Source organism: Apodemus sylvaticus, chromosome 8 (genome assembly GCF_947179515.1).
Source record: "Apodemus sylvaticus chromosome 8, mApoSyl1.1, whole genome shotgun sequence".
Classification (NCBI taxonomy): domain Eukaryota; kingdom Metazoa; phylum Chordata; class Mammalia; order Rodentia; family Muridae; genus Apodemus; species Apodemus sylvaticus.
In genome coordinates, this window is record NC_067479.1 from 92,035,492 (window position 1) to 92,060,670 (window position 25,179).

The window sequence follows — 25,179 nt, forward strand, 5'->3', positions numbered from 1 at the left end:
TTTCAGAGATGTCTGGAACCGCCAGTTTCTTTGTGCATTTCATGCAATGTTGTTGCCTATGGGAATCACATAGTGGCTATGCCTGGAACACTGCTGTGGAGCTCCTAGACTTGAGGTGATTATTTGTTGCTTTTATCCATGCCTGTCAAACAAGATTGGGGACACCACAGATGCCTGCCTCCAAAGCATTATTCTATAGCATGTTGGCCAATTCTGCCTATGAACGTAAAGATATTGTGGTGATACATCCTGTGGGAACTGAATGGCAGCTATAATGCCAGTGGCCTCAACATGGTGTCCCAGGCAGGCGCCATTCTGTTTTGGACAAAGTAGCTATACATTAAACAGGCACATAATGGATGAGAGATCCTATGAATTACCAGTGGGTTTCTTGTTGCTTTCCCTAAGCATTTTTAGGTTGTCTATGAAGGGATAATGGGAGGATCACAGGATTCTGCATAAGGGGTGAAAGAAGGAATAACCCAGCAGCAAACATCCTGGTCATAGCTGAGCGAGGTTCTAGAATGGAACAAGTCAAGCTTTGGAGCTATGCATCATCTTTAAAGGCAGACCCTCCCTTGGTAATCTTTTTAGCATCCTACCCCTTCAAAGATAACTTGGACCCCAAAGCCCCCATGCAGCCAGAAGACATGTGGATATCCCATCAATTGTGTGGAAGCAGTAGATTGGAATGCTCCAGATAGTTCATTCAATCCTGGGATGATAAACGATCAATCCTTGCATTCCTCCTAAATGAAATTAAGATGTTAAGATATATTGCTTGGGGCTTCTGTATGGGATTTCAAGAGTTGACTTTCCAAAAGAAAATGTATTGCTTCGGACTCTCTGGGAAAGGGAGACACAGGATCTAAGGTAAAACATTTGACAGTTTGGAAGAGCGCTTCAGACATGTTCATTTTTTTCATATCTAAAAGTGATTAATCATCCAGGATACCGTGAAGTCAGAAAACCATAATGCAGAATCCTGTAGGGAAAGGCAGAGACCTATGCCTTCATCCCCTACAGCAGTCTTTTAAAGGATGTTCTAGGTGACCTTCGACACTAAGACTACTTCCTGATTGAAATCTGCCTGAAAGCAGCATCCAGGCAAAAACCCTGGAAACAGAGAAATTTGTAGTACTTGTAGGTCAACACCATATGAAAACAGGATTCATGTGTGTCCAGTACACACATGGAAGGACCAAAGACTTACTTTCTCCTTGAAAACTCTTCCCACCTTCCTTGCAGAATAGTTCAGAGACTGGGGGTGCTACTTTGTGCCTGGGGGGGAGGGCTTGCCATGGCTGGGAACAAAGCTCACAGCACCCTAGCACCCGTTAACAGTGCTTTTTTTGCATTGGGAGTGGGTAGTAGACAAATAATAGGCTATTGATCTCTTCAGAGTATAAGGGCTGTTAGAAATCAGGTTAAATGAGTGGCTCTTTCTCAATCTTGATGCTTAGCATGACTTTAACTACATAATCACATGTTCCCTATGATGATTTGCTTAAAATAGTGGCTTACATGCCTCTAAATGCAGATTGCATGACGTTGGAGCTGTTCTAGCATGGCTCAGTAAATGGATAGAGAAATGGGATGACTCCCACATATGGGAAAGGGAGGACTCCCACAGGCAAAAAGGAGGGAAGAGAAGTGGAGAATAGGGAAGAAAGGGAAAAGGCCATGGGTTAAGTTTTGTGCTTTTTATAAACACAGCTAATAGACAATATAGAATCCAGATTGAGTTTGCTTTTGTAGCTCATTCCAGAATATGTTTTACTTTTAACTCTGAACAACAGATGGAGATAGCATTTGTCCTGTCCCTGTAATTGCTGAAGGTGAAGATTATTAGTGCTTAGAGAATACCTTTAAAGCCCGAACCCCTGGCTTGTTACTGGCCTGTATTTATTTCTCTTTTCTTTCCCACTTACCAAAGAGCTTCTCCTCCCCCAGGGAAGGCTACCTCCTTTTGTTGGAGGAAACTCTTGGTGCTTAGAAAACAAAGCAATCTTCAGTGAATTGAAATCAAAGTCCAATTAATCAAATGTGAAGGTTCTATCTGCCAAAAGTGAATCGTTTTTAAGATGAATTTCACACCGATGACAGTGATGGCTGTGTTCACAGTGGTGAGGTTGCCTGCCTTCAGCTGGCCATCACTGGCCACATGCACGGGCATTTAGAAATTAAACAGAACCAGATTGAACTTGCTGCATTCGCTGTTGCCACATTGGAACACTAATGGGCTTACTGACCACAACCTACCCAGACCAGAGTGTGTCAACAGCCAAAAAACCAACCTCAGGGCTGTTTGTGCTCTGCCCAAGTTGTTAGAGCTTCATGCTTTGCAGCTAACTTGTCCTGCTGTGTTGGCCTCTCCCCTGCCCTATGTTAAGATGGTAGCAGCTCTCCCAGACTCGGACTATATAGCCACTGGGTCCTGGCGAGATGTGTGACATGCAGCTTTAGTTCCCGGTATCTCTTGCTTTAGCTAGTCACTTCTAACGTACCTTCCAGAAATGACCCAACTCCAAGCAAACGCAGAGAACCTCTTGAGTCCCCGCTCGTCTGGAAAAGTGGAATTCTCCCCCCTACTCTTTTCCTTCAGTGAGGAAGCATGCTACAGAGTTTGCACCTTCAAGGGTTTCCTTTGCATTGAAGCAAAGCCTTTAAATCTGTCTTAGAAGCAAGCTCAGACTTCATCTCAGGATAGCTCAATCAAGTAAGTACAGGATTGCAGGATGTTGGTGATGAAGAGGTTAAATTGCTCAAAAAGGCTGGATCTGTGGTTTCCTGCCCACACTTGTTCTGGCCTGAGGCAGTGCTTGGTAGTTTGGGGAGGGGGATAAGGAGGTCTTGTCTGGACCCAGGTGGCCGACAGGCAAACCATGTTATTAGGAAGCAGGGATAGCAAAACCTTGATCTTCAAACGAGACCCCTAATTAGTCACTAGCCCAAGAGTAAATGGCATTCCACCTCAGCAAGGTGGGAAGGACCCTTTCAAATCCCAGAAACTAATTGCCAGGAGGAGTAGCTCTTGAGGATCCTGCTGGAACACTTGTCATTTGAACCGCTTCTGGTCAGTAAACCTAAGCTATCAGACTGTTCTTTCATATTTTAAATTCTCCAAAATGCTTCTCCAGCCCTCCTACTTCCTTGCTGAACATGACAACCATCTTTCTGTCAAGTTTAGGGAAAGGTTTCCCTTCTGTACCCATGACAAGCTCATCCTAACAGAATTCTTGTAAGGGGGTTAAAACACATCTTACTTTATTCTCATCTGTCTTTGAAAAACTCTGTCTCAAGAACAAGCCTCTACTGGAGAGAGAGGATTTACCATGGGGTCTTTATGGAGAATTTATAGCGAGTCGAGTCTTCCATTTCAGAGCCTGCTGAGTACACAGACCTTTCCGAGACTCTAAGAGGGGCTCTAATGGCGTCTCTGTATGGTATGGCCATATATTTTTTGTCAAGTTTGAAACCTTCTATTATTTGTGTATGTGTGTGTGTGTGTGTGTGTGTGTGTGTTCTTTAAAAGGTACTTCCCAAATGGCATGAACTTTGAAACACACAAAATGAAAGTGGGCTTTGCAGTATTCTTGTATTTCATTTGGTCCATTTTGAATCTTATATTCTTATCTCTTTTGGAGATACACACCCTCTGCTCAGTCTTGTCTCTTGGTCCTACTTGGCACTTGTAAATGGAAAAACAGACTCATCCGGGTCACACACAGAGTTCTAGGTTTCCTCTCAATTCACACTTGAACTGGGAGAACGCTTTAAGAGCTAGGGACCAGGAGATCCTGCCTCTATCTTCTTTGAGGGCAGCCCAGGTTACACCAAGCTCAGAGAGAAAAAAGCCAAACCAGAGAGGCCTGGGAGCTCTGTGTATGTAGGCTTATGTCAGTATCATATTAGATCTGGGATCCTGGTGTTGGGGCACTCTACAGTTCTGGTTCTATTATTCAGAAACAAGAGCAGTTGAGTCAGACTTTCTTAAGGTTACCAAGTCTAAGTTTTTAACTCAATTTTAGTTAAGACCCACAAGTAAGCTTCAGTGGGTTCTGAAAAGACGCTCCATGTTAACATCCTCAGCAAGCCCTGTCACAAGGCCACAGGTCATAGCCTTCTTCTCCTGAAACTCAAGTTTGGGACTGTTCTTGGCCAGCCACAAACTGTTGCTCAGCGGTAATGCCTTAGTTATGAATAGGCCGGGTGGGGCAGGAAGATGGTAGTTCTGTACACAGGCTTAGGGTATTTGCACATAGGATTCCATACTCGGTGATGAAAGCTTACGGTTTCCCCTCCATGGGTAACTTAATAGCTTCCTGCAACTAGGAGGGTGCGGAAGTATGACCCCACCCAAATAGACTTCTCCAGGATTCCCAGGGACAGTTCCCTTCTCTCCAGAGCACAGGAGTTCTGTTTGCTGAATCAGCCCCTCATCTCCAATGTCATTGGCAGCACCCCTCAAAGACTCCCAAAGCATTGTTTTGACCTGTGTGTTTTCCTGATTGGAGATGTTAGAAAATCCATGCCAAACTCTGGGTTATTTAAACTAGTTCAGAAAAGAAAGGCTCCCATCAGTTTTGACAACAAACAAAACGAGGTTTTGTTCTATCTGTTATGTTTAAAAGATTCCAGTTTCAAACTGAACACAATGTGTGGTTATTCTGTCGGCGATTTATATAGCCACAGGGGCGCCACAGTTACACACTGCATACATCATTGTATTTTTGAAATGTACTTAATGAACTTTTTTTTCTTTTCTAGTAACTACTTCATTGCCTTAAATGAATGCATTCCAATAGAATTTGTAACAAATGACCACTTTGTGTTTGCGTTAATGCCAAACACGTTTAACAAATTTTTAACAAGGAACCCTGGCAAAATGCCAAACTCCTAGAGGGACACTGGAGGAATGCTATAAATTTAAACTAGATTTTACCTTTTCACTTAACTCAGCAAGTGTCTGAGGTGCCTTGCTATCTCTGCACAGCAGCCTGTCTATTTCATGTCAGATTGCTGTATGTTTTCATTATGTTGGGTCCTTGGGTTTTACCTACTTCCAGGGACTTTTAAGCCCAGGCAGCTGTATGTTAAATAACATGAAGCAGCGTAGAAATACATCTTTATTTCTGCAAAAATTTTTCATATCTTCTGTGGTGGGTTGGTAAATGCATGTATGCACATATGTCCTCACCAAAATATTTCTAGGTTTAAAAATCCACAGTCAACCACTATCAAGGATTCTTACCTGGGGCTCACTGTGCTTTTCCTTAGGATATTTTAGTAATATCTGCAGTCTTTGCACTGCCATGACTGGAGTGTGGATGTGCTATTGGTGTCTAACTGTGAGAGGCCAGGGAGGCTGCAAGCCACCCATCCTACATTGAGGGCAGTGCCCCATTAGCAAAGAACTGGTCAGCCACAGAGGTCCATAATTTTGAGACTGAGGAGACCTGGACTACAGTCTTTCAAATGTGGGCAGACTAAGCCCCTGTTTTTGTAAGGAAACAAAATGACAACAGAGCTCATTACTATTCAACCAGTGTGTTAAAGATTAGATGGAGCACCTCCCACTGGTACTGAAGAGGGGACTTTGGTGTTTTCCTTCTCTCTCTGTCCCTGCTTTCTGTGACAGAGGTAGCTCAGTCCACAATACTCTGACCCCAACTGTAAACTGTGGTGGCATCAGAACTTGCTGGTGGCCAGTGAAATATTGCACCCAGCATGGCCATATCAGGTGCTGCCTCCTGAGAGAAGGCCATTGCTGGATCTCAGGATCTCAGGATCTCAGGCCCAAGGCATGGCTACGATGTGGCATGGTGTTGTCCATCTGATTTGAGGGATAAGGCCTCGTGTTGCAATGGCCAGGCATTTATCAACATGTGTAAGAGAGAAGAGTTGGTCCCATTAAAGTATTAAAAAAAAACTTCCTGAAGTAGAATATATGCATATATTCATAGCTATAGATGTATTTAGAGGTTGTTTACCATGGAAAGATAATTTGATAAATGCTTCCAATGTTAGAGAGAGATTACATAAGCTGGAAGAATAAGAGACAAAGACCCAGGCTTTAGAAATTTTGGCCCAGGAAGAAAAAAAATACTGAAGAGTCGAAAAGATATAGGTTCAAAGGAGGGAATTTGACCCAAACACTCAGTTCCCCTCAGCTCAGTTTTCTTGCAGGGAGGGGCTGTTAGTCAAGCAAGTGGTCGTGTGGTGCCCTCAGACTCGCTTGAGATAATTCAGAGATGCTGAGACAGGCAGCCTGCTCAGGGACATGAGCCATCAATACTCCTGACCACGATAATAATTACAAAACTAAATCCTAAGGAGACACAGCCCTGTATGCGGCCATTTCCAGGTGTAGGTTGCCTAGCAGTCCGAATCCCTTCTTTTAAAATATGGGTGAGTCACACCCAGCGGGAGGAGGGCAGAGATGAAATGCAGAATCCCTCTGCTGCTGCCTCCTGCAGCTCTGTCATCCTAACAGCTTCAAACCGGGGCTGGCAAGCTGGCCCTGCCCCCACCCTTACAGCCCTTCAGGCTCTGAAGTGTTACATTTTATTGCCCTGTGGAGCTGTAGGAGGCCACTCTCAAGGTAAAATGTTGCTTTCCACTCATATTTTTGAGTTATGGCTTCAAGGTGGTTTGCTCCTATCAAGAAAATTAAATGATTTAACATAATTTGTTGCCACTTTGATCACAACAATAATAAATAAATCTTCATGAAGAAAATGAGAAACCCATTCCGTCCCATTTTAAAAGATGTTAAGTCATAACACAGATGTAGTTTTATATATATATATATATATATATATATATATATATATATATATATATATATATATATATATATATACACATATATATGTGAAGAAACTACTGCTGTGTTGGGTTTTCCTGTACACAGTCACTCAGAGGAGTTATTCTGTAGGATGCCCAGGGCCCTGAAGGAACCTTCTCCTCCGCCATGGTTAATTAGTCTATCAGGGGCTGCTGGCCTTTTATGTGGGCACCATGTGTAAACCGTTAGGGCATCCGTGCCTGTTGTGAATGGGTGTCTGTTTTTGTTCCTGGGGCACACTGCACACATTTGGGACACACATGGAATGGAGTGGACATTAACCCAGATGTCAAAAATAGCCTGCATTTTACTACTGTTATTAAACAGTTTCCCCTTTAACCCCTCTGTGTTTACCAAAGACCCCTTTCTCCCAGCCTGTTTCTGCAAATCACTACGGAGAGGGCAGGAGAAGAAAGCCATAACCAGGCAGGTGTCTTTATTCCAAAGAAAAACAGTCTGAAGGCACATTTATAGCTGGCAGTCCTGGGGGTATCTGTCCTGGGCCAGAATATCCCTGCTGCACCCGACTGTCCTGTTTCTCTTCTGCACCCTACCTAGAGTCAAGCCAAAGGCTGCTGTGACACCAAACAGGGATTTTCTTTTCAAGAAGGAACTAGCTTTACATTCTACTATGATACCAGTTCCACATTCTTCTATTAAAAAATGTCCAAAAAATGCAAAAGAAAATTCTAATAGAGAAAAAATTTAAATACTTCCTATGATATCATCATCAATAGTATTGATAGTAATTCTGCTGTGCATACACTTGCAAATGTTTACTTATGCCTGAGTGCAAAAATGAGGTCAAATTGTATAAATAAGATGTTGATCTGCCTTTTTTTTTCTCTTCCACCAGAAATTTTAGGCATCTTCCCCCATCCACAATCAGAGATATCTGCTTCCTGGTTGTCCAAAATCAATGCATAAAATGTACGCTTCCTGACCATAGATGCACAAAGATTGAAAACCTCCCTCATGTGTCAGTTTGTATGTCTGCATATGTCTGTCTCCCCATGAGAGTACAGGTTCAGTGAACACACGGGCTTTGTCACCAGTGCCAGGCACATTGCCCGCACAATTCTGCAGGAGGTCCAAAGAGAAAGTGAGGACGGGATCACCCCGAGGTATGGCTGAGGGGAAGGTTTGTATTGTAGATATGACGTCACAGTACAGACAGAAGTGTAAGGTAGAAGAGTCTGGAGCACAGAAAGAAGTAGGCTAAATATGACCAGCGTAATGGACTGGGCCATGGTGGGTGGGTGGACGCTGGGGTGGGGCAGATAAGGAGAGAGGAGGAGGGGAGAGGAAAGAGTGAGAGACAGAGAAGAGACAGAGAAAAAAACAGCATGTGGCTGAAATAGCAGGGTTCTGTAGCGTGAGTGCTGGGGGAGGGAAGCTCCAAGCTGGAGAACTCTGAGTAGGGGGCGTGGCGAGGAGCCCGGATCTCCAGCGTGGACTCTGTAACAGGTATTTGTGTTGTTGAGAGAGTCTGGTTACCAGCAAGCGCTTTGGTATGCTAATGAGCTCCCCAACGGAAGTCCAGAAGGTCTCTTCTGCTGTCTGTATAGCTTTCATACAGCACAAGGCAAAGCAGCCCTTAGAGGAATCGAAGGGGAGCAGTGGGTTCCAGGCTCTGGCTTGACTGCAGACTTCACTCGCTTGTGGGCCTAGGACTGAGGTTCTTAACAGCTTTGCAATGCCAGCCGGCGGATTGCCTAGGGCATCAGTTCTCAACCTGTGGGTCACGACCCCTTTTAGGAGTTGAGAGACCCTTTTTCCGGCGGGCACATAATCAGAGATCCTGCATATCAGATATTTACATTATAATTCATAACAACTACAAAATTATAGTTATGAAGTAGCAATGAAATAATTTTATTGCTGGGGAGCATGAGGAGGAAATGTAGTAAAGTGTCACATCATCAGGCAGGTCGAGAACAACTCTTAAAGAAAGTGGTCATTCCTCAGGCCTGTGGCTATCTTCTCTCTTGCTCGGTGAGGCCCCAGGTCTTTCACATGTGAATTTCTCTTTTGTAAGGATGACAGGAGAAAGATATCTGTTAATAAAGGGCTCCTGTCCTGAAGCTACGTTTGTTTGGGCAAACTTCCTGAATATCAGTTTAAAACTGTTTAATAACCCTAATTGGATTAATGTAATCATGGTCTACCGTAGTCCACTCCAAAACCCAGGGGTTAGGATGGAAAGGCTTGTTTCGGGAGAGTCTGGGTAGGGAGGAAATCTTAGGACTCTACTTACTGTAATCTTTAGTATCTGTGGAATGAAAGGGGAAATCGCCCTGTTGCAGGCACTGCACAAGGCTCAGAGGATGCAGAGTGAGGAAGAACAGCCTGCTTTTGCCTTCATCAAACTTATTATCTGGGATATAGGTGTTCCATGGAGGTAAAACGGCTAGCAGTGTCTATAACGCTGAGCTTCCTAGCAGTCACAAGTTTGAAGTGATAAGAAGCAGGTAGAGTTTGGGGTAGGGATTTTATTGGCATCAGTACATCCAAAGTATTTGGGCATGAAGTCAGTATCTAAAATTGTTCCTGAGATAGTAGTGTACATTCTTTTATTTTCCATATTAAACCTTCAAAATCTGGTATGCATTTCACACTTTAAGCATGTCTCAATTTGAATTAGACATGTTTTGAGCGTTCAGTGGCCACATGAGGCCAGCCGCTACCATATATTGGGCAGGGCAAGTCTAGACAATTTACAATAAGGGGAGCATACAGGAAACTTCCTGGCTTGCACACCATCGAAGCTGAGAATGAAGAATAAAGAGAGTTCAGTCCTCTGGAGAAATGATCTACGCGTATATGGACAATCAGGAGAAGAGCAACGCAGTGATGCCAAAGGGGACAGCGTGGAAAGACTGAAAGACAGAGCACCAGGGCAGATGGAGCCTAGAGGAGACCTTGCCAGGCTGGCCAAGAGTCCACAGGTCCTCCATCTTGCCAAGTGCAGCAGGATGGCAAAGAGCTATGGACAAGGTTAGCCCAATAGAAATAGCTGTGCACTGGAGTGTCAATCACCATGATAGTAGAGCTGTCAGCTGCCCCAGAGCACAGAGCTGGCTCTGGCAAGAGATTACTGGAGAGGTTAGGGCCAGCTGCCATGTGAGGGAGAATCAGCCAAAAGTTGGGAATAGCCTCAGAGCAGGTAGTGGTGCTGGTTGCTGTTGTTGGAAGGCTGGGTGCCACAGTTTGAATGTTTTAAAAGTACACTCTCACTTGTGCCTGAAGGAGTGGTGATCTCTTTTGTAACTGCTGGCAATGTCGTGTCAAGTTGGGTTGGGTTGGGTTTGGTTTGTTTCCTGTAGACTCATCCAAGCCTCTTGGTGAATGGGTTATTTTGTTGAAGGGTAGCAACATTTAAAAAAAAATAATCATTTTATTTGCAAGCTAGACTTACATGCTAGACTGTTAAAGACAGTTCTCTGACTGTATCCATGGGACTTAGTTATCTCTGTTGTCTTTTCAATGGGAAAAAAAAAATCATGCAGCATTGCAGGGCCTCCCGGATGCAGCGGGAGATGTAGTTGGCATAAAGACTCTGAGATGGTCCTCACCAAATGCATTAAGAGGTATGCAACTTGTTCTTTCTGCTGTCTCCATCACTTTTGGCATTTTAAAATCAGTATTTAAACCATCAGGGATGGTTTAATTATTATCATAATAAATAATTGACATGTTCTACATTTATATTACAGAATTTATAAATAACAAATTAGTATTAATTAAGTCATTAAAACTTAATTTAATTATCTGTAAATAATTATTACCTTTCCCCAAGTAGAACACTGTGATTGCAAGACCTGTGTTCTGCTCTGTGACCTGGTACCCAGCTGGAAACCTATCTCACAACTGAATAAACAATTGTTCTCTGCTACTTTATCTTGGAAAAGTATCAAGGACATTGGACATCAACCATAATTATTATTCCCTTAGTTCCCCATCTGTAAAGAAAACAACCTGTGCATTTTAAAACTACCTCAGGTTTCCCTTTCTCTTTTCATTATATGGCCTTTTAATACATTGGTCAGTCCTTTAAAGGGATGATTAAGGAATGCTTAGCACACGAAAGAATGAGAGCTATGCAGCACTCATGAAACAGAAAGCGTGCTCAGACTTACAATTTTCATACAAAGTTTGCAGAGATTTTATGTGCCCGAGTGAGTAATATGATCTGCCCTAGAAACTCCCTAAATTTCTGGCTCTGCAAAAATCATTTGTGTGTGTGTGTGTGTGTGTGTGTGTGTGTGTGTGCCCTTATTCAAGTTTCTTAACCAGAATTACAACAGACTGCTCAAAGTATGTAATAGCTGCGTTCATCCAAGCCGTACGTTCCATTGATGCTCCAAAATGGATGCTTATCTGAGCAGATCAAGAGATCTTTGACTTTCTCATTAGCAGGTGGGACTTGTGCAGACCTGTGCAACAGCTGCCAAATCAGACATGCAAGGGTAGATATAAAAAAGTGATGTAGATCCTTTTTTTTTTATTCGATATAATTTATTTACATTTCAAATGATTTCCCCTTTTCTAGCCCCCCCACTCCCCGAAAGTCCCGTAAGCCCCCTTCTCTTCCCCTGTCCTCCCATCCACCCCTTCCCACTTCCCCGTTCTGGTTTTGCTGAATACTGTTTCACTGAGTCTTTCCAGAACCAGGGGCCACTCCTCCTTTCTTCTTGTACCTCATTTGATGTGTGGATTATGTTTTGGGTATTCCAGTTTTCTAGGTTAATATCCACTTATTAGTGAGTGCATACCATGATTCACCTTTTGAGTCTGGGTTACCTCACTTAGTATGATATTCTCTAGCTCCATCCATTTGCCTAAGAATTTCATGAATTCATTGTTTCTAATGGCTGAATAGTACTCCATTGTGTAGATATACCACATTTTTTGCATCCACTCTTCTGTTGAGGGATACCTGGGTTCTTTCCAGCATCTGGCAATTATAAATAGGGCTGCTATGAACATAGTAGAACATGTATCCTTATTACATGGTGGGGAGTCTTCTGGGTATATGCCCAGGAGTGGTATAGCAGGATCTTCTGGAAGTGAGGTGCCCAGTTTTCGGAGGAACCGCCAGACTGCTTTCCAGAGTGGTTGTACCAATTTGCAACCCCACCAGCAGTGGAGGAGTGTTCCTCTTTCTCCACACCCTCTCCAACACCTGCTGTCTAAATTCTGGCTGGCAAGTGGCACCTAGCTCTCGACAACAGTGTGCCTCCAAATTAGACTTGGTTCTCCTAACATTTGTTCCTCTGTTTTCTCTGGTGGTTTTGCAGGTATGTGATTTGATTCCTTAAATTAAATCATTTCTACTTGAGATACTTAAAAAAAAAAAGTGATGTATAGTACGAGCCATGGAGGGACATGCTCGCAGTCCCAACACTTGGGAAGCTGAGGCAGGCAGATCGGGGAATCATGAATTCAAAGTCAGCCCAGGCCATAATGCAAGAACCTGTCTCAAAAAGTAAAAATGAAACAAAAAGTGTGGATACATGTGTGTGTATGTGTGTGTGTGTGTGTGTGTGTGTGTGTGTGGTACACATTTGCACTCTCCCTTCCCTGCCACAGTCTCCCGATAGCCACACTCTGTCTATACACTGGAAACACCCAGCATTCCAAGCGCCTCTGAATGGTAGTGACACAGTTGAGCACAGTGAAGACAGTCACAGCTGCAGTTTCGGTAGCCATATGATATATGCCACCACATTTTGCTTAGCCACTCATTTGTTGACAGACACTTTGGGCTGTTGTGAATAATGACACTTGGAGTGCTTGTGCTTGAGAGTCTGTTTGAGCCCAGATTTTTGGGTTCCTTTGCTTGTATGCATATGAATGGAGCTGCCAGTTCTAACAGTCAGAGCGTGCTTTGCAGTTCTTCGAAATTGTTGCTGTCACATGTTTATAAGTGACTGTTAAAGCTTTTGGCACATGGACTGCCTTTCGAATTCTAATCTCTGAGTGGAGTTAAAAAAGCGAAACCATAATCATTGTGGAAACCGTGACCCCAACCAATGAGAGTGGCCTTGGCAGGGGTGGGGGGTGGGGAGAGGCAGGGGAGCCTCTGCCCGGGGATAGCAGATATCACCACCAGTGTCTTTCCCTGTTAACTCATGTGCTTTCTCGTTGCAGTTGTCAGAAGGGTTGGCTAAAAGGATAGCTCAGCACTGCAGCAATATCCTGATAATCTATTGCAGCCTGGTTCTCCTCGTTGCCCACCAGCGGCCACCGTGGCAGCAGGTCCGAAAGGAAGGGGAATTGAATTTTCGCCTTTACTTTCCCGCTCAATTCTGTCCTCCTTGATTGCCCAGATTTGGGTGTAAGAGAAAGACAGAGTACGAAGAAGAAGAAAAACAACTCCTTCATTTTCTATCAAGGATTCGGACCTTTACCAAGTGAGCTTCTCTGCGGAAAGCTGTGTAGCGAGTTATTCCTGTTGCTTTGCCTCTTGGATACAGGGGCACTGCACGAGATTCAGAGTGCGGCTTCCGCGTCCGTCCGACAGCTAGCTCTGTCTCCCATGGTCCTGCTGGTCAGCCTAAGTGGTCCTAACACATTAGATTATCAGACAATCTCAGCTTGCTGTGAGCGAGTGCTGCTGCTGGCGTTTGACTACCATGGCGCATGGAGTGTTTGACAAAGAAACCAAAAGACCAAAAATCGAGAGCCTTTACCCTCCTCCATTTCTTTAATCTGTCGGTCAAGGAACCATATTGAATGGTTTTATCAGTAGTTACCTCTGGGCCAGGTTGGAAATGAAATCAATTTTTTTAAACCACTAATAACTTGCCAAGAAATCGCCTTATGAGAACATGGTGTGTGTCTCTGACAGTGCATGGCACATCTAAATTGGTCATTCATAATTTTTTTTTTTTGTCCTGCTCATGTACCAGAGAAAGACAAGAGCCTGAGGCACCTGCGTGTCTATTCCCCATGCTCCTGGAGGCCCTCGCTGGGACATGGCCAGGCCTCAGGTTCCTCTCTTTCTCCTAACATGCAGGGCTCCATGGGAAGCTGAGGTGCATTCGTGTTCCGAGATCCAAATGCTGTGCAAGCAGTGGGGGGCTTGGGTCTTCTGTAAATGAAGGGTCATTTCTCTCTCTTTTTTGTTTGGTTTTTAAGAAAATGTCTTCAACATGGATTCCAAAGCATTTTTGGCATCCAACATGAAAACATTGATGAATGAAGAACAATCACAAAAGCTGTGTGTCTGTAAATAGCATTATACAACCTGTGTGGATACAGAGTCCTTATCTTAAAGCACATGCCAGGGAAAGAGACCGCACTCCAAGGTCTTTTGCATACAGTGACAAGGTACTAAGGAGAACTCAACTCCTACTGCTTCCTCTGAAGATTAAAAAGTATTAGTCCTTACAACTTTGTAAACACACACAACTGAGCCTGGCGAATGTGCAGCTCTTGTCCTGACCCATTTTCTTGTCGATGGGAGAAACCCTCCCACCCACCTGCATTCCTAAAGGACAAACAATGAATTTAAGCATGAGTGGCCTTAATAAATACCATTGTCTTTCTTTGCTGCTGTGGAAAGGGTTCTAAGCAGAAGTTGCTGAAATCTTGCATTGACTCTAATCATTATTACTTTCCAAAATGTTGGTGCAATTAACTCTGGACCTCTCTCATGAGCCATAGAGATATTTAAAAGACAAACCCCTTATTTGCTGGGGAAAGGAAACTGTCCCTGGGCTGTACCATTTATTCCTGGTGCACCCGGGGTAATATATTCAAGCCTGTTTCCTGCTTTGGGCTTCATTCTTGTCAGTAAATAGTGACCTGTGTAAAGCTTATGTGTTATATAAATGATCTAAATACATTCATGTTTAAAAAAGTTTGTCCTTTAACTATCAAAAGGATCTAGGTCTTTGTTGCAGAAGGGAGCAGAGTTCTTTGCAAGTTTATTTAGTACATTTTGGCAGAGAGTTGCCACAGACTAGTCCCTAGGTGTGGTTTGGATGCAGTCAGAGAAGACCCCACAGCCTCTGATCACCAGGTCCAGGCCTGAACTCTGCAACTAAATACTTGAAATTGGAAATAGAAGAACCAGGATGGTAAGCAGGGTCCTTGAAGTAGCAACAAAGGGATCAACTCTGTGTAGTTAGCTATATCTGCATTCGTGCCAATTTTGACACAGCTGATGTTTGGGGGTCGTTTTTTTGCCCCACTTTCGTTGGTCAAAAGTATTATCGATCTTACTTTCATGCAAACATTTCATTTAGTCCCTGCAAAATCAAATAGTAAGACAGTATCCTTTCCCATTTTGTGTAATATTCTCTGATATTTGGAAGTCACAACAAAAATATCCCTTTCCAGGCATTGAAAATAGTGTCTGGGTTTACAACCAACACTGTGTTATTCAAAAGATATTTCCTTTGTGAAAACTTTAGCAGGTTCCCTTCTAATAATAGTGTAGTTGAAATTAAACAACAACAACAACAAAAGAGTTTGGGCTAACATTTAGGAGAAGCTGGTGTAAGTCCTACCTTGTACGAAAGCAAGCTTGTATTTATACCCTATTTGATTTCTATATACAGTCTCAATTTTGTATTTAATGATTTTTGTGTATTAAGTATGCACGTTCACAGCGTGTCAACTTTCATTTGGAAGTGAGTTTTATTTTTTAAGCAGTGTTTCTGATGAGCCCTCAAGTGTATTGGCATAAGCTCTAGCTGCTCCGTCTTTGTGTAGAGCGCCGTTTGAATGCTGCCAAGGGTCCGTGTATCTAATTCCCCGAGACCCTTGTTTGATAGTGCTTCTTGTAATTTTTCTTCAAGTGAGTGGCATGTGGGTTGTGATATTGATCCATGTGATTATGGACATCGATATGAAAAAATTAAAAAAATAAAATAAAATTAAGGAACCCTCGAAACTACCAACGGGCATGTATCAGCCAGTCACTGTAACCTCGTGTCTAGTAGAATTAACCATGTGCAAGGTATGTACAGCTCATAACTTTGTTATTGTGTGTATGAGGAGTACTTTGTGCCGATTGTCTTATTTATATTCATCAAATAAACCTTGTTTCTTTCCGAAGTGAATTCATCTTATCTTTCACAAATATGCCATATAACTCTTTCTAACTCTTGGTGTGTATGGGGTGCTGGGGGTGCTGGGGGTGCTGGGGGTGCCAGGGGGACTGGCTACCATTTGAAGAACATACAGGCCAACAGAAGAAAAAGAGAGTGGGGAGGGAAGAAGGAAAGCCATTGACCTCCTTAACTGGAAAGGCCAAGATGGACAGCTGGTCATAGAGGTTCAGTTCAGGAAGTTATGTCAAGGGCCGTCTCCTTCTCATTCCCTCTCCCGTTCCTGTATTTTTACCTACACCCTCCATTTTCCCTGTCTTTCCTCTTATTCTTCTTCCTCCTCTTCTTCCTCTTGTTCCTCCCCCTCCTCTTCCTCTTCCACCTCCCTTTCATCCCCTTTCCTCCTTTATATCCCTTATTATGCTGGTGGCTTTAGTATCTCCTGAATTCTCCCCCGTGGTACAGAGATGTCTCTGAGTATTTGGGGTTTCAAGAGAAGAGACCTTTACCTTTTCAGTATCTACAGATGTCCCCAAGAGGGGAAGACACTTCAGCTCTGTTTAGATCTTGAATCTTTCCTTTTTGTGGGAGCTGAGAGGGTGATCCCATGTGGTGGACAGCTTCATTGCCTGTAGGAAGGACGTTCCTAATGGAAAACCATGAATTCCATTCTAGGAAAGAGAGATGGAAACAGTAGGAAGAAAAAAAATGACCAGCACTGCCACCATTTGGATGAACGTAGTTACCCATGTGCAGACACAGTGCCCTTTGCAGCTTGAGTTGGACCATAGACAGACCAGTCCCCTTCACAACCATGGCTTGTTGCTATATCTCCATTTTAAGCCTGCAGAACCAAGTTGTATTTCTTTTAAAGCTTTGAATTACATCATCACAATGAAAAGTCCAGTTCTGGCCAAAAGTGAAATCATTGAGTGGTTGCTAGAAAACGCTGTGTTTTTACCAGATGCAGAAACTGAGGCTGGATCACAAATGATTGATCTAGCAAGATGTGGTAAACTTATAGCCATCCAAGACAGGAATGTGTGTCGCTGAGAGGTTGTTTGGGAAGGAGAAAAGGGGACCAAGGTCTTCCTCCAGTTGACAAGGGAAATGCCTTTGGCCTCCACACTTTGGGTTGATGGGTTTGATAGTCAGGTTCTTTGGGAGGCTGTTTATTCTTTGTATTTTATTGTCTTTGTAGAAAGATAACTTCTATCAGAAAAGAATTTCTTGCATCATACACTTACTGAAGCAACCAGCACTTATTCAGGACTGCTTATCCTACATCTTAACCAATGAATCTAGTCCACCTGGGTGAGAAAGACACAGGGAATCTCCAACTCCTGGGGGCCTCTAGACTTGGAAACACTTGATACTAATGTTTAATGTTGAGCCTTAAAGTTTCCCATGATTGCCTCTACCATCTGTGAACTGCTCTTCCAGAGGACCAGAGACAACAGTGGATCCAGAAACGTAGTCCTACTGATGATAGTAAACATAGGCAGTAAATAGGAAGTTAAACCATACTAAGGATTTGCTAGGATCAGGTCTGTGAAACTGGGAATCTACTCTGACCCACCCTGGCCATAGCTCTGTGAGGTAAGTACTGTCCTGATCCACATTTCACCTTACTGACAGAAGTAGGGCTGCAGACATGACCAGGTACAGTACTGACAGAGTACTTACTATTTAGTGTCACATCGTGCTAAATGCTATGCCTCTGTGAATTTACCCTTACCACAATTCCATAAGGCAGGTGCTATTATGATTCCATTAAAACTCCTCAGAGCTGATACATATTGTTCAGGGTTCCCCAGGCTTGAAAGCAGTGCTAGCAAGAGCCCCTGCTCAACCTGGGGAGCATGGAACTTCAAGTCAAATCTCTATCAGAAAAGGAAACTGACAGTGTCCCACAGGAGTTCCTGAGCCCTAACCTAGGGGCCCTCTTGTTCTGATTTGGAAGGTTTCCAAATTATACCCAGGGGAATATTAAAGTCCTATCTACAAACCATTTCTAGAACCTGTCCTGGTCTCTGGCTTTTAGGAGGTTCTCACAGAAGTCTAGTGTTGCATAAGCTGTATTTGTAGGAGACCAGTTTGTAAGAGAACCCATTACACGGAGCTTACACAGGGCCCCATGCCCACAGATAGGCGGTTTTCTTAATTGTTAAAATGATAAATTAGTGATGCACGTGTCACTCCTTACAATAATATTACATGAAGTGCACACTTTATTTAGATTCCCTTGGTGTGATCTTCATCTCTCTTTTCTGTTTTCATCTAGGGCACCATGCTAATTTAACTGCCATGCCACCTAAATTCCTATTACTGAGACTGTCCTTTCTTTATGACCTTGAATGCTTTGGAGGTCACTATCTGGGTAAAATGTAAGTCTCTTTCGGTTGGGGTTTAGCTTCTCTCTCTTGTCCGGGCTTAGCCTGGAGAACTCAAGGGAGGAAGGCCACAGAGCTGATACACAACCATCTTTAGAGCAGCTTATCAAGGAGGGCCCATACTTGCAACATGACTTAACACAGTTGATACTGGCTTTGCCTTTTTGGCTAGGTCAGTGTTTGTCAGTTTTTGCCACCAAGGTCATTTTTGTCCTCCCATTGTGTTAGACTTTTAAAGCATTGAATTAGGGGCCAGGAAAACAGCTAGCTAAGCACGGAGACCTGAGTTTGGATCCCCAGAGACCAGGTAAAAAGCTGGGTGTTACAGCACTCACCTTAACAGCATCATTGGGAAGCAGAAACAGCAGGATCTCAGGTCTTACTGCCCTACAATTCCGGCCATCTATGAGCTCTGCATTCAGTGAGAGAACCTCCCTCAGAAAAATGAAACAGTGATAGAGAGGAAGATGCTCCTCACATGTTCACGCCCATCCACACGGACATACACATGTACTTCATGTGCAAGGTACAAAGATAAACGATTAACTCTCTACATTAAAATGTTCTGGTGGCAATGTGGATGATACAATAGCTACAGGATTATTTTTTGACTCCCAGTGTTTTAGGAGCAAAATCTTTTGACCTACAGCTTCATTGCTTGGCTGGGATTTTGCTTTTGAGAAAAAAACACCCTCCTACCTCCTCTGGTCCTCTCTCTACTCAAATCATGTGAGTATCTGTGACAGAAACAGCCAGTATGAGAGGACTAGACCCCTTTCTGAGTGCAAAGTAGAGTCAGAATTTCTAGTTTTAAAACACCACATCTGCTAGGGTTTCTTCTTCTTCTTCTTCTTCTTCTTCTTCTTCTTCTTCTTCTTCTTCTTCTTCTTCTTCTTCTTCTTCTTCTTCTTCTTCTTCTTCTTCTTCTTTCTTCTTCTTCTTTCTTCTTCTTCTTTCTTCTTCTTCTTTCTTCTTCTTCCTCTTCTTCTCCTCCTCCTCCTTCTCCTTCTCCTCCTCCTCATTCTCCTCCTTCTCCTTCTCTTCTCCTTCTTGTCCTCGTCCTCATCCTCGTCCTCCTCGTCCTCCTCCTCCTCGTCCTCCTCCTCCTCCTCGTCCTCCTTCTCCTCGTCCTCCTTCTCCTCGTCCTCCTCCTCCTCCTCATTCTCCTCCTCCTCCTCCTCCTCCTCCTCCTTCTTCTTCTTCTCCAACAGAAAAAGTGTCGTGAATAACAGTAAATTCACAAGCATTGTGGTACACACCTGTAACCAAAGGTGCTTAGAATGCTAGGCAGGGGGGTTGTAAGCTCAAGCCAAGCATGGGCTACATAATCTAACAAACACACATATGCACACTCATACACATACACATATACATAATTCAACTTTTTCCCTGGGTACTCTCAGTCCTATAGGTAAGAACTCAGATATTACACACCTCTATGAAGGAGATAAGATTCATTATCCCCTTGCTAAGAATGGAATCCCCTGCTCAAGGTATATATCTATTGAAAAGCATCTAATAAACCCCAAATAAGAACAAGAATGGAAGGCTGAAAGGCAGACATTAAATGCAAATAGTGAAGAGAAAAGTTCACGGCAAAGCTGCCTTGCAGTAGACTATGACCTCCAAAGAAAACCACAGCTCAGTTAAACAGCAGAAGACCTGCAAACTGGTGCCTGCTCCAGAGTCTCTACTGGGTGGCATTTTTTTTTCTCTTTGTGAGAAAGTACGTAACATTATAACTGAATGTGGCCTATGTTCTGGTCAGAGCCAACAGGAACAATGTAACTCCTAGATACCATCCATCCAGTATGAAGTGTGTACCCTAAACAGTGTTAGAGGTGTGCTTGGAGTAGTAAGGGCATCTTCCTGTTCAGTTGCTAAGGAGCTACTGAGGTATCTGCCCACCACTGGAGGGACAGTAGCAAGCAGTTGACTTGAGACAAATTGCTCTACAGAGGAAATGGTTGCCATGTGCCCTAACATGATAACATCTCATAATCCTGGACAGAGAAGAACCTTCCATCTCTACTCAGGTAAAGCTCAGAAAAAGACAAGATCCACCTGTGGGCATCTGAATCTGAATCTTTAGCCTGGAAATAATTTATGAAGTTAGGTTTATTTTGTTAAACTTCATTTAGCAACATACTTCTCTACCTTTTGGGTGTTTTTTTTTTCTTCATTTCAAAGGTTTGACCTAAGAAATGCTAAGAACAGTATGTACCAGTTTTCACACCACAGACATCAGAAAAGCAGGTAGTAAACCTAAGCTTCAAGAGCTTCTTGTTTGATCTGCAGTCTCAAGTTGAAACTTGAAAAATTGGGAATTAAGGGTGCATTTTCTGGTAGAGTGATGGACGGGTGAGCATGGGACCCTAGGTTCAGTCCCCAGTACTTGAAAACCTGAGGAAATACCCAGATTAAACAGAACTAAAGAGACATGATCACAGTATCATGTATGATTCTTGATGGGTCTGTGGACCTCTTATTGAGATATTCATCAGAATTTGAAGAGGACTTGAGATTGGATGGCAGCGTCGTAGCAAGATGGCTTCCTTATTTGAATATCATTATGATACAGGGGTGGTCTTGTTTCAGAAAAATTAATGCTGGGGAGTTTAAAGTGTTTGGTAGCTTGTGGCTCAGAGGAATTGATAATGTTTTTCTACACTGACATAAAAGAGAGAAACCCTGAGGATCTGATGCAGTGGCATTTGAGAGGGACATATAGATGCTACTTTTACACTCTTCCAGCTTTTCAGTAAGTTCAAAGTTGCCTCAAAATAAACCGTTTTAAAAATATTTTTGGCAAGAGTAGTCACAGAGGGCTCTGAGTCTAGGAGGGTGGGAAGCCATGTCCATCCCTTCATTGTCCTCCCTGTCCTCTAGAATTTGACACCTGGCCAAGCCCACCCATTGTGTTGCCCGGCGTGCATCTGAGCGGGCCTGAGTTTACAACCCTCCTTAGAATTCCAATTCTCCCGCATGCCAAACAATTCAGCTCTGGCCTGCCCTGAGGAGTAGCTGCTGGTTTGCTTTTTTTTTTTTTCTTTTTTCTTTTATTTCTTTTTTGTTTTGTTTTGTTTTTTTCTTTTCTGATCCTAAAATTATCACTCAGAGCTATCAGTTTTTTTTATTACAAAAATAATAATAAAAGCCAAATGAATAGTTCACACAATGCCAGTTACAGTGCTAGGTCATGAACAAAGATGGAGATGATAGCTATTATTAGCAGTAATAGATCATAAATAATAAGCATGCAGTGAAATTACGTCGCTGGTCACTGGCTCACTCCCAGCTGTTCTCTCCGAAGAGCTGCCGGAGCTAGTCCTTGTTCACATGCCATTTGCCTCGTCAGGGTTTTCCTCAGCCATGCTTAATAACCAGTTTCCAGATCTGGATATTGGGGGCTGTAAATTTCCTTGGTGACTGTTGCCAATGACAGGGAAGGAAAGGCTTGTGTAATTACCACTTGTACTACCAAGGAGCACATGAACTCAAGTCAAGAACAAGGATTTGGGACAATAAAACACGGAGGTTGAAACAAGTAGGGGTGGGGGGAAATCTGCTTGACTTATGTGATAAGAAATGTGAGCTTGCTTAGGGAAAAACATGGTAGTAGGCTTGACAGTGGGGTACTACACACATTGTTGGGTGTTGCACATGTCCTTTCTCTCTGAACAGATGTTCACACATCTGTATGATTAGCTCTGGGTTGCTTGGCAACCAGTACCTGCAGCCATAGTCTGTGATGTGATTGGTTGATTTTATAGTACAGTTTCCCTGAGCCTAGGTGCTGGAGAAGTTTCAACCATAGCTGCTTACACATGGTACTTACCATACTGTGAGATGCTTGTCACAAAGCTACTTTCAAGTATTCCACAGCCCAAAAGAGTAGTTAAGACCTGTGTGATACTTTGATACCTCAAGTCCTTGTGGAAATGTTCATGGGCATCCTTGGCAAGGTTCTGAACATGTACCCTAAACCCTATTTGGTGATGTTCTGGCTTCTGACCACTGTAATTTTAGTTTAGAAGAAAAGAAATTCGAGGCATACAGGGAAGGAATCCTCCTGCCTCAGGACTTCCTCAGTGTTTCATTTCCTGGACAGAAGACAATGGCTATGTTGTTTAGGTTAGAAAGTTGTTTTCTTCCTAGCATTCCTGTGCAGGCTCAGACTTCATATGTGTGTGTGTATGTGTGTGAGACAAAACCAAGGAGGGGTAAGAAAGTGATAGGGACAGAAGTAGAATTTATTTGGGTGACAAATTGGAGGACTTCTGGCACTTTAAGAAGTTGTGGAAGGCATAGGAAAATTCTTCCAAAAGTCTGATGAGGACTTCTGTAGGGAAAACTGGTGGGCAGGGCCCGTGTACACATGTAAGGATAGCAGCTCCCATGTATCTACAGAGGGGAGGCTGCCAGGCTAGGGGGAAGGTCTTTGCCCAGAATGCAGGGCCATTCTGGCACGGTTCCTGTGTACCTGTAGAGGAAGCCTGGCTAGCTGGGAGAGTCTTTGGTACAGTCTGGAGGCTGGAGACACTGAGGCCTATTCTATTGTGCCTACACGTCAGGTTTTGATAAGAGGCAGCCCATGATTTCAAAGATTTATTATAGAGAAGTAAGAAAAGAAAAAGAGAGAGAAAAGTAAAGAGAGAAAGAAAAGATCGAGGGGAGAGATCTGGCCATGACCATGTGGAAAGAAGGGAGAAGAATGGGGAGAGAGGGGGACTGAGGGTGAGAGAGAGAGAGAGAGAGAGAGAGAGAGAGAGAGAGAGAGAGAGAGAGAAGAGAAAGGAACAATAGAAAGAGGCAAAAGAGCTAGGAAGGGCCTGGCATCTTTTATAGTGGGCTGGGTTACCTGGCTGTTGCCAGATAACTGTGGGGCAGAGGAAACCTGGCTGTAGCCAGGTGACTGTGGAGTTGGAATCCAGCCAAAACACTGGGGCTCTATATGACTGATGGCCACAGGATTATGGCATTACGGAGTCAGGAGTCTCGGAGCATGGCTCTCTGGTTCTGTCACTTGTAGAATATTCTACTGGGTCTCCGGACTAAGCCTCTCTCAGCCAGGCCATAGACTGCCTTCCATGGTCCCACAGATTTCCAGAGACTGGAATTCAACAGATCCAGGAGTGTCCACCATGAATCCTGAAAACAAACCCTGGAACATGGCATATAGCCACTTATAAAGAGAGTCTCCCACCTAGTGAATCAAATAGGACCATATTTTCCCACCAGTAGAAATGAATTCATTGAAATCTCACTAGACAAACTAAAACTATACAAAATCAAAACAGAGTGGCTGAATATCTGGAATGATTGAAGTAATCAGAAAAGGCGAAAACATCATGCCAGGTATTTGGAGGGCCAGGGTCTGAACTGAACAGAGGAACGCAGGAGTGTTACTGTCAGCTATGGATGAATACCCTATTCATATGCCCTTAGAAATGCTTGCTTGAAGCAGGGCTTCCACCTGGAAGTTTTCTCTTCTCCTCACCTGGGCCGTACAATGTCACCTACTGCCCAAACTGTATAGCCCCAAGACTAGAGTGTCTTTAAAGACTGAGAAGGAGCTCAAAGCTAAATAGTTGGATTCTGGATTTCACACAATTTGAAAATAGTTTCTATTCATCTTTTCTGTCTCAACATAGGAGAAAATGTTCCCTAACCCTTTTTGTGGTGCAGATTATCTCTAAAGAAAAGAACACATGGGGCTAGAGAGACACTTGCCACATATGAATGACAACTTGATTTTAGTTCCTTACATCTGACCCAAAAGCCTTATGTAGTAAATGGGTTCAAAACCCCACCAGTAGGAGATAAGAACTCTGGAACTCACTGCTGTCTAGCATAGAAGGATCAATTAGTGTTTAAGAGACTTTTCTTAAAACAAAATAACAGTAAAAACAGACTGACTAATCAACTAACTAACTGAAAAACCAAAAACCAACCAATCAAACAACCAAAAAAACCCAAGGTAGTCCTGAAGAACAAATAACACCCTAAGTTGACCTCTGGCCTTCACACGCAAGTACATACATGCCATTCACACCTTTATGAACATGCACATGTATGCACACATGAAAATACACAAGCCCCAAAGAAAAGAATATGGCATGCCAGTTTATTCCTGTAATCCTGCCACTCAGGAGGCTGAAGCAAGATGATTACAAGTTAAAGTCAGTATGGCTTCCTTAGAAATATCCTGTCTTAAAACTGCTTGGACTCTGAGCCTGGAGTTTCAACCAGAACTTCAAATCATCACGGTGAACAATAACTCATCAAAGAAGCATCTTTCTGTAGGACATGGTAATTAAAATAGAGACCCACCCTAGACAATTCACCAAGAGTAAGAGTCTTTGGAGCACTCTGCCTTGACTGTCTTTGTCAAACCCCATCCCCATAAGGCTCAGGGATATACATGGAAGTAGAAAGGATGTTGGAGCCAGAGTTGGTGATAGGCTCCAAGGAAACAGTGTCTCCCAGATACAACAGGATTGGTAACACAAATGAAGTTACAGAGTCCATGGCAGCATGCACAAGACCTGCACAGGATCAACCTAAACACAATCCCGGAACTAGAAAAGGAAGTGGATATAAAATCCCACCCCTCACCAAGAAGCTGTTTTCAATGGATAGCCACTGGGAGAGAGGAATTCCGTTTTCCTCAGCGGAATGTCATTGTGTATTTCAACACACTCTGAAGCAGGCATTATGCTCAAGGGTAGGAAGTCCGCACAAACCAGGTCCCATGTTTTATTTTTACTTATGTGTGTAGGCTTTGTGTGCGCATGGGGAGGGGGGAGTTGATTTTAGTTTTTATTTTTAAGAGAGAAAGAAGATGAGATTCAGTGTGTAGGAGATGATTTGA

General features: G+C 43.3%; 1 protein-coding gene across 1 annotated transcript in view; it reads left to right on the forward strand.

Annotated features, from left to right (window-relative positions):
* The window catches only part of Erc2 (ELKS/RAB6-interacting/CAST family member 2), an 841,184-nt gene extending 827,676 nt beyond the window's left edge, over positions 1-13,508 (forward strand). The window contains 2 exon segments of the mRNA XM_052190312.1: positions 13,004-13,102; positions 13,104-13,508. Of these exon segments, the coding sequence (XP_052046272.1) occupies positions 13,004-13,102; positions 13,104-13,508 (504 nt within the window).
* The last annotated feature ends 11,671 nt before the right edge of the window (positions 13,509-25,179 follow it).